The sequence below is a fragment of the Balaenoptera physalus genome, assembly GCF_965194825.1.
Source record: "Balaenoptera physalus genome assembly, chromosome: 1".
Taxonomy (NCBI): domain Eukaryota; kingdom Metazoa; phylum Chordata; class Mammalia; order Artiodactyla; family Balaenopteridae; genus Balaenoptera; species Balaenoptera physalus.
In genome coordinates this window covers 22,959,153-22,968,893 of record NC_138882.1, presented here as the reverse complement: position 1 = coordinate 22,968,893, position 9,741 = coordinate 22,959,153, and the positions used below count along the sequence as shown (strand labels likewise).

The following is a 9,741-nucleotide window of genomic DNA, read 5'->3' as shown; positions in this document are numbered from 1 at the left end:
CTAAATCAGAATTTGGACGATGGCAAATGAGACGAAAGGCGACAGCCCGAGGACTCCTTCACCAGGAACTCTCGGAATGCGCTGCGGGCTGAGACGGCCCCGCCGATCTCCATCTTGCTGGGACGGGGCAGTCGCCGGGCCTCCAGGGACATCGGCCGATCCAGCCGTGCGGCCGGGTCCTCCCATGAGGTCCGGTCGCCTGGCTCCGGCCGAGCCCCGCGGCAGTGCCGCGGGGAGGACCCGTCCAGGTGCCGAGTCTCGGGCCAAGGTTCAGCCTCCCGGCCCAGTTCGAAACTGCGGGGAGGTGACGGCCGCGGCCCCCGGGCTCCTCCGGAGTCTTTCATTATTCCGTCTTTCAGAGGCGGCCTTACAGTCCCCGGCCCCGCCTGCAGGCGCGCGCTCCGGTCGCTCCGCCGCGCGCCCCCGGCGACGCGTCGTCCGAAGGCAAATAAAGAAACAGTGACCCGGCGCCCGCCGACCCGGGCGCGAGCCAGCCGCCTCGCCTCCCTCCCGCCGCGGGCCCGCGCAGGCGCGCGCGGCTTCGTCCCCGCGGCCTCGTCCCAGCGGCCTCCCCTCCCCCAGCCAGCCTCGCGCGCCGCGGGCGGGGCTCCGTGCGGGGGGCGGAGCCGGCGCGGGCTCGGCGGGGGACAGGCCCCGGGATTAGTTGGTTTCGGAGCAAAGAGGGGAGTCCGGGCCGTCGCGAGCGCTGAGGAGACAAAGCCGCGTCCGGGGGCCCGGTCGGAGGTGGGCCCGGGGCTCGGTGGCGCCCCAGACCGCGGGGAGAACTCTGCGGACCCGCACGCCGCCCCGCCACCCGCCGTCGCTTTGCAACAGGTCCACCGCCTCCCGGGCGGCCTCCCTCTGCGCTCCCCTCCCCCGCACCGCGCGACCCTGGGGGCGCCTCCGCTCGGCTCCGAGCCGCGGTCTGGCCATCCGCTTCGATGCGGTTCGGGTCCAAAATGATGCCGGTAAGCGGGCTGGCGGGTAGGGGCCGGGGCCGGAAGTGTGCGGGGTCGCGGGCGGGGGTCTGGTGCGCGCCTTCGTGCAGGTCCCGAGAGGAGCCCGGGGGCCTGAGTCCGCGTCGCGGGTGGTCTTTGCGTTGCAAACCTCGGGAGAACTGCTGCGGCTCCATCCTCCGGGCTCTCCACCCCAAGCTCCTGCGTGCGGGAGCGGGGAGACCCTCACCGAGGGGAGGGGTTCCAGCAACTGCTCCAGAGTCGGTGAGGCAGCCACTCGAACTTTTCTTTTTCTCTTTGGCTGGGTCCTGACTTTTTGCAGTTCTTGAAGGTCAAGAACAAGGGAGCCGGGAATCTTGTTATTTGCTTTGTCTTTAAACAAACAGCTTTAAGTTGGAGTGAAATATACCTACTGAAAAGAGAACCCTTGCTTTTTAGTTGAATTTCGATCTTGATAGCTGTGATGGCAGCCAAGCCACTCTTATCTCTTTCTGGAAACTGGTTTTAATAAATGCAACCTCAAAGTTTTTGATCGCAGTAAACGCATTTGCCTGGTTCCTGCTGTTTCCCACAACTTGTTTAGCGAGACTTCTGAGAAGATGAGTGAGTTCTTTATAGGCTTTTGACGTGGCCACCAGGACACAGGTGAACAGCAGGTTTGAGACATTTGAAATGCCCCTTTGCTTCAACGGTCGCAGAACCTGGAGGGTTGCAGTGGCTTATGCAGACTTCATTAGTGTGTTTCCTCGAGGAAGTTGTACTTACACCTCTCCCACTGAAGCGGGATCATCTTGCAGTCATCCGATGTTTTCTTATGGCTTCATTTGTTAAGACAGAGAAACAACTTTTCTTTTACTTTTATACAATCTGTGGAATGAGTGGCGACAAATTTTGTTTATATGTAGTCACAGATGCAGAATATAATATTCTGTCCCCAGGCCCCCTAGGTTGTGTTGAAGGAGGGCGTCCTAAACTTTCACGTACTGGTCACACTTAATTTATTGGATTTGATAATTGAGTTTAGATGGTTTGGGATAGTTTGTCCTGCCAGGATTCAGGGAATTTGAAAGTGTTAATAGCATTATGCATCCTATTTTAGTTTAATACCTGTTTATGAAGTTAGGTTTGTGCTGTGAATGCCCAATATTAAAATACGGACATTGGATAAGGGTGAGGGATTTTGCTGTTAACATTTTTTATTCCTTGGATTTACATTTCTTTGCCTTAAAATAACTTTTGCAAGTTGTCTGTGAATTCTTCTTAAAAATAGGAGCAAGACAACAAGTGTGAGTTGTTGCAATATGATTTCTTCCTTGAAGAAGGAAGGTATTCTTTGGGCTTTCTTAATGCTTATGAAAGTTTTCTTTCTCCCAACTACATACCAGATCATCACAATCTATAAAAGTTTATGTAGCTCTTTAGACTATATTTGAAATTTAGCAGCATGGTTCTTCTGGTTGCCTTTCCTAATGTCAGTAGACTCTTAATGAGACTCTGTGTGGTGTGATGATGGCATGCGCAGTATTTGCTCAGCTCCTACCTTTGTGACTGTAGCCTTTTTTCTTTTTTACTGATTTGTTCCTCAATTTCACCATCTGCAAAATGGGGATGATAGTAGCTCTTAGGGTGGTTGTGAGGATTAGAGTTACTGTCTATGAAGCAGTTAGTGTCTCATTGCCTCGCTTAGAATAGTTGCTAGATAAGAACTTCTCCTGAATTTGAAATGTTGGTTAAACTGGAGATTCTTATACTTGCGACACATAAAAATATGAAACAAATTTTCATTTAGAAACCTCATGTTATATGCGTCTTTATCCTGTAATGTTTGGGGTACTTGAAAATAAGATTGTTTTCTTAAATATATTCTCCTCTTTAGCTTTTAATGTGGATTTTTATTCCACCAAGTGAGGTTTTGAATTTATTACTTTGAAAAATTCTAATTTATCAGGAAGAGCATTATGCTTAATACGGAAAAATGGATAGTCTCAGAAAGTAGATAGTTGCCTTGATATGCTTTCTTGTTGGGGTGAAATGTACGTAACATAAAAATGACCATTTTAACCGTTTTTAAGTGTATAGTTCTGTGGCATTAAGAGTACATTTTTTTGATCTGCTTTTAAAGGCATGTTAAAAATAATTTGCTGTTGATAGTTAGACCGCATTATATTAAAAATGTGCAAATAAATTGTGTTCATGTGTTTTCTCACCAAATGTTAGAGAATCAAGTGATTTTCTTCCAGGTGGGACATGAAGTGATACTTGGACCCCAAACCAGAAGGGGACGATGCATTTTAGCAGGCTAACTAAAAATAAGTAGACAAGCGCTGAGGATCGCAATAGAGGAAATGATAGGGTACTGCAGAAAAGGGGGTAATAATTACACTCATTTTCAGATACCTGCCATAGTTAGTATGTCTGGTTCTGTGATGATATTTCCACAACTTGGTGAGGAGAAACTGATTATTCTTTCATACTTGACGCCTTATTTTTTCTTCATTAAAGAAAGGGTCATTTGCAGTTTGACAGTATGGCTTTTTAGTGAGCCACTCACATTGTATTTACTTATCAAATAAAGGGAAATCATTATTAAAAGCAAAATTTCTCAGCCATTTAAAATTATGTCAGATATCTTTTTTTCATTACTTTCATTTTGTGAAGTGTTGTATTCAAAGAAGAATGTTTTTATGAAGGAGCTTAGCTAACTCTATAAGCATTCACTGTTCTTTTTAGATATAGTTTTATAAAAATTTTTGTTTGTACTTGCTGCTGAAACGTAAATTAACAAAATGTACACACAAAAGCACACACAGTATTCTGCAGTGCCACATGGAAGGCCAGAGGACTTGAATTTGCCTGTCTCAGTGGTTGATGTCATATATTTGGCGTTTATATCCAGCTGTGATGGAAATGAACTGCATCTGTGCTGTCCAGTATGGTAGCCACCAGCCACCTGCAGCTACTGCGCTTGAAATGGGACTAGTGGGACCAAGGAATTGAATTTTTTAAAAAAATATATTTAATTTTAATTACATCGAAATAGTCACATGTGCCTGGTGGCCGCTGACTGTATTGACAGTGCAGTTTGACGAAGTGGCACAAAGGATAATTTTACATTTGAATCCCATATTGCAGCTTCACATTTACATTAATAGTTTAAATGAAATAGTGATGGCCTGTTTATCCCTAATGACTTGGAGAATGGTTTTTCCGATTATTTAATTTAGTGTTCTGTTTAAACAAATTTTATCACGTAGCCCTAATACGGATAACATTTTCGAGAAAATAATAGCTTATTTTAGAGAGCTCAATTGAACCAATCATGATTTATTTTTAGGTTTATGGCTTCTTATCTTTTGGTGCTTCAGAGGTATCGTAATTATTTCTAGTTATCCCATGATGTTGTGAAATAATATCTGATTATTTGAGCTTCTAGTCTGGGGAGTCTGGGACCAAAAAAATGGGATATTGTAGTAGCTCCTTTAGAAGTTTGATACCTGGTCAGTCAGATTTATATATTTCTAAAGGCAACTAGGTGCAGCTTCGTTAGCTGTACAGCCCAAGAGCTTAACTTCTGCTGAAATACTTGTATTACTTTCATGTAGAATTGCTGGTTTTATTTGCACGTATTTTCCCAAACTGAAATTGTGTTTTGAAATTATGAACCTTTCAAGTTATAGCATTGGAACATTGTATTATTATGATTATACCATGTCCTGAAAGAATTTCTTTTTGTTGTTGAGTAGTAATGTAGTGAGTTAGTTAAGGTTTTATTCCAGAAGAAAGTTTAAGGTAGGTTCTCTATAGAATTGTAATTCTCAAAGGCTGTTAAACAAATCGTCTATTTTAAAAAATGTGCAAAGTATCTCACATTTCATGTGCTGTAGTGAAATTTGTTGCCTTTTGACTTCTGCTACACTAATTAAAAGCTGAAAAGCATTTAATAATTTCTGTATTTTTACCTGTTTCAGAGAAACCAGATTTAGACTTTATAAAGAAACGTAGCACAAACCTGCTTATATTTAAAAAATTAACTTAGAACTTCTTTATCTGGGAGGGACACGGAGGGTCATTTATTCATACACTGCTTCTAGGAAGAACTGTTTTCTCTCCCTCTTCACATCCCCTGCCCCCCAGCAGCAGACAGTAAAAACAAGAAAACAAAACCTCTCTTTTCTGGAGCTTTTAAGGAATACTGTAGACCTTTATCTCTTGGTAATCTACCATGGTGTGTGAGACTCCTTAAAAAGTCTTTCTAAAGCTAACTTAACACTGAGCCATTCTTGCAGCTCATGTGAGGTCCAGCCTCGCTCCAGCTCAAATAAGGTAACTGCGTACCAATACATGTTGGTATGATTTGCCATCATGTATTGTAAACCTCTCACCACCCTTCTCTACTAACAAGTATCACAAAGAATATGAAGAATGGGATATAAGAATTCAGGAATCCAGGGTGTTCTTTTCAGCTCATGCCATGTAGTCAAGTCAAACATTATTTAAATACTTCTTTTTTTGACGGTGTGCTAGGTACTGAACAGAACATTTTCCTTAATCAGATGTCGTTGAGAAAAGCAAACATAGACGACAGACCATGTGAGAGGTATACTTACTCTGGAGTGGTAGGTGAGACAGTAAAATTTTTCATCTTGTTGGGGAGAGCCAAGAAGTCTTAGTCATTAGGAGATCCTTTAGGAGCACTGAGCGTTAAGGAGGGTTCTTAAAACGTTCTGCATACTGTCTTATCAAAAGAAAACTATCTTATCGAAGAAATGCAAATTCTCAACATAGTTAGGTCATGTGCAAGAAAAGTAGCTTCGCAGACTCAGCCACTGTGGCCATTTTTAGCTCTTTTCTGCATAAAATTTATCCAAAAAACAAATGATTTATTTGGTTAATGGAACCAGATTTTCATTGAAAATGTTCATGGGGCCAGTAAATACTGAACTTTCCCTTTTGAAATGCATATTACAGTGGTTTTTCTAGAAACAGATTTATAACTTAGTACTATTTATTTAAATTTGAAACATTTCTACCAGAAATCCCTAAGGCGCAAGTTTAGGAAAGTAATGGAAAACCATAAGGAGTAAACTATTGTAGAATACCAGTTTAAACTGCTAGTGGTAAAAATAAAAAATGGTCAAGGCAGTGTAATGGTCTTCCACAGTGGAATGAACAATTTCTCTGTAAACCAGCATGGTTGAAAGCCCTGTGCTCTCATTTCCCACCCAGGATGGAGAGGGAGCTTCTCCTGGAGCCCCTCATGTGCCCAACACCTGCCTCGAGGTTAGGCTGCTCATCCCAGGTAATCTCCTTATGACCCTGTGAAGCGAGGCTACCCCCTTCTTATACAACAGATAAGGAATTTCAAGCTCAAAGGGTTTCGGTAATTTACTGCAGGTCACTTGGCAGAAATGAAATGAAAACGAGGTCTACCTGTGAAGAAATGTTCTAGAATGGTTTTATTTTTGTTTTGTTTTTTTTGGCTGAGCCACATGGCATGTGGGATCTTAGTTTCCCCACCAGGGATTGAATCCATGCCCCCTGCAGTGGAAGCCCGGAGTCCTAACCACTGGACCACCAGGGAAGTCTCTCTAGAATGTTTTTATATACTGGGCAGGACAGTAGTCATGATGTTCTTTTGGCTAATGATAACTTCAAATATTGCTTTTCAGAGCATAACTATAATTATTTTTGACGTAGAAAAAGGAAAACAGAGGTATCTTCCCATATTTAAATCCAAACTGGATGAGAAGATTGGTAAATGTTTCTTATCAAGTTTCGACTGATGTGGAGCTGACCTCACCCTGTGCAGAGTAAACATCTCAGTGACTATTATTTTTTTATGTCTAATACTTCCATAGAGATTTTAGTTCTTCCACATCAGCAGGGAAAGAGAAGGGGTGTAATGATTACCCTTTTTTTTCCTCTTCTTTTTTTTTAATGTTTACCTTTTGTATGAGGGGCGTTGGATAATCTTTCTTTCGACGGTATCTTTAAACAGGGTGTGAAGGTGATGAGGTAGGAAAGAAAGGGCAGAGTAGAGTAGGCGTGTTGGGAGCCGTGGAGGGCAAGGAAAGTGTGGCGTCTGCTGAGAGATTGCCATCGTCATTGTGCAGTCATTTCCAGTGGCTTGAGAGGTACAGCAATGACTTGAAGGAATGCCCACTGCTGGTGGGATCTCCGGACGTGGGCAGAATGACAACATCTCCCCTTGCTGCCCCAGGGTTGTCTGTATAGTGAGGAATAGTGATTCAGTTTAATCAGATGAATTTATCGGAAATAAACTAGGGACTGATGTCAAACGAAATCACATTAAATCATCGCTCTTCATTCTTCCTCATTAACCTGCTGATTGTTTTTGGATGGCCTTTTGGAGACAACATCTGTTCAACGGGTATTTAGTGAACATCCACTATATTCCAGCCACTGTTCTAAGTGCCATGGACACAGGAAAGAAGAAGAGAGTTTTCAGGGAGCTTACCTTTCAAGATGTTTAGTGTGGGGCTTGGAGGGGGGCGGATATGGAAAGTAAAAAAAACAAAACATGGGAGTTATGTCGGATTTAAATAGCATCATGTGACTGGGATGGCTGCTTTAGATTGGATGGTCAGGGAAGTGACATTTCGTCTGAGACCTGAATGACAAGACGGGGCTGGTCCTGTGAAGATTTGTGGGAGGGGCATATCAAGTAGGCAGAATTCCCAGGGGCTGGTGCAAAGGCCCGGAGGAAGCAATGGGGATGGTGAGGCTGGAGATTAGCGGGCTGGGGGCGAGTGGCAGGAGTGGAGGTGGAGAGGTTTAGCGTGTAGGCTTTCCTGGGCTGGGGCAGAGAGTTTAGGTGCAGGGGAGGGGATGTGGCAGCCACTGGAAGAGTTTTAAGCAGTAAAAGTGACATAATCTGAGAGATTAGAAAAGATCCCTCCGTTGCTGTGTGAGAATGGATGATGGCGGTGCCAGAGCGAAAGAACTGGGAAAGGTGTGAGAGACTGATAACCCACGTCATAGGAAGACTACAGAAAACCACCTAAGATGGACAAAAGCGTTATCACACCGAGGGCCCAGCTGTTAGCGTGAAGTGGCTGTGGACTCAGTCCACGCAGTGTGTGACTTGCTCTAGGTGTTCAGAAGCTTCAGGGGTGAGAGAAGAAACAGTAACACCTGCCCGGGGTTGGGATTAAGCCCAGGACAGGGATGGGGAGGGTGACGTGTCCACAAGCTCCTCCTGTGGGACGAAAGAGAAACCAGACTTTTTATATCATTAGAGAGCTCTGCAGAGCTTGAGAGAAAGCCTTCTTCTGTCCCCGTGGTTCTTTAAACGGAGCGGGGCACATCAGGTTTCTTACAGAAAGCCATAACCCTGCAAGTGTTTTACAACAACTGTGCCTTTGACCATGTGACCACGCCACCTTGGAAGCTTCTGATACTTTCACCTACAAGTTCCTTGACGTCCTTTTTTTTTTTTTTAGCACTGTGATAATCTTCATTTTATTGACAGATACAAAGCAGCCAGCGACCTAGGAAATTCAAGTCAGAGGTGACTTGAATTCTAGAAAGGGTCTCCTCGTGCCAGTGTTTTTCTGCACCACAACAATATCTAGTTGCTAACTGATAGCTGGTTTGTGATGTGTAGGTCGTTTTTTGATCTCCTGGAAAGGGGGGCTATTTTGGATAACACTTTCACTTTAAAGGTAGATAGGATCCTTTCTCTGGTAGGTTTTGCTTGCTGCTTTCAGTGGTCGGGAGACCTGGGCGTTATCCTGCTTTCCTTCCGTTCTTCTGTTTTCTCCCATAATGGTTTCATCACTGTCACGGACCCCTCCTCTCTAGCCCCTCGTGCTCCTCTTCTGCATTACCCCTCGCCTGCCTGGACTGGGGTGATCCTCTGCTTATTTATCTTCTTACCCTTACTGTTCTTCATGCCTTCATTCCATCTACACACTACTTCGTGGTGGTCTTTCTTACACTACTTCGTGGTGGTCTGTCTTTCTTTTTTTTTTTTAATTAATTAATTGATTCATTTTTGGCTGCGTTGGGTCTTCGTTGCTGCGCGTGGGCTTTCTCTAGTTGTGGCGAGTGGGGGCTACTCTTCCTTGCGGTGCGCGGGCTTCTCTTTGCGGTGGCTTCTCTTGTTGCGTAGCACGGGCTCTATCTAGGCGCATGGGTTGCAGTAGTTGTGGCATGCGGGCTCAGTAATTGTGGCTCGCGGGCTTCAGTAGTTGTGGCTCGTGGGCTCTAGAGCGCAGGCTCAGTAGTTATCGCGCACGGGCTTAGTTGCTCCGCAGCATGTGGGATCTTCCCGGACCAGGGCTCGAACCTGTGTCCCCTGCATTGGCAGGCGGCTTCTTAACCACTGCGCCACCAGGGAAGACCCCGTGGTGGTCTTTCTGAGACAGCAGTCTGTCTCTTTCCCCTCCAGAATTCTTGAAGACAGACTTGTATTACTTACAGACTATGATATAAGCTGCTTAGCTAGATACAAAGTTTCTTTATTGTCTAGCCCAGTGGATTTTGGCCTTTTTGTGTCAAGATAGACTTCCAGAATATTTTGCCTCTAGTGGGCAGTGGAAGTGATTGAAAGACTCAAAACACAGAACAAGTCAGCACTTCAAATCTAGCACCCACCGTGGAGGGGGAGTAAATAGTGTGTTTGCTTTGTGCTGAATGGAAGAGCGGCTACCTCCTCACTGCTCAGCCGGCCTTCCTTCGGGATCGAGGGGCAGTTCTGGAAGATCTGCTCACCACCTCCCATGTGCTCCCAGGGACCCTGCGTTAGGACTGTTTGTGGGGC

General features: G+C 45.0%; 1 protein-coding gene across 2 annotated transcripts in view; it reads left to right on the top strand.

The window, feature by feature from the left end:
- Nucleotides 1-657: 657 nt before the first annotated feature.
- The window catches only part of TP53BP2 (tumor protein p53 binding protein 2), a 66,134-nt gene continuing 57,050 nt past the window's right edge, over nucleotides 658-9,741 (top strand). For both annotated transcript variants that reach the window (XM_082426165.1, XM_082426164.1), the window contains exon 1: nucleotides 658-968. Coding sequence is in view for 1 of the 2 variants with exons in the window: in XM_082426164.1 (XP_082282290.1) it covers nucleotides 942-968 (27 nt within the window). In the remaining variant the exon portion in view is untranslated. The remainder of the gene's footprint in view (nucleotides 969-9,741) is intronic.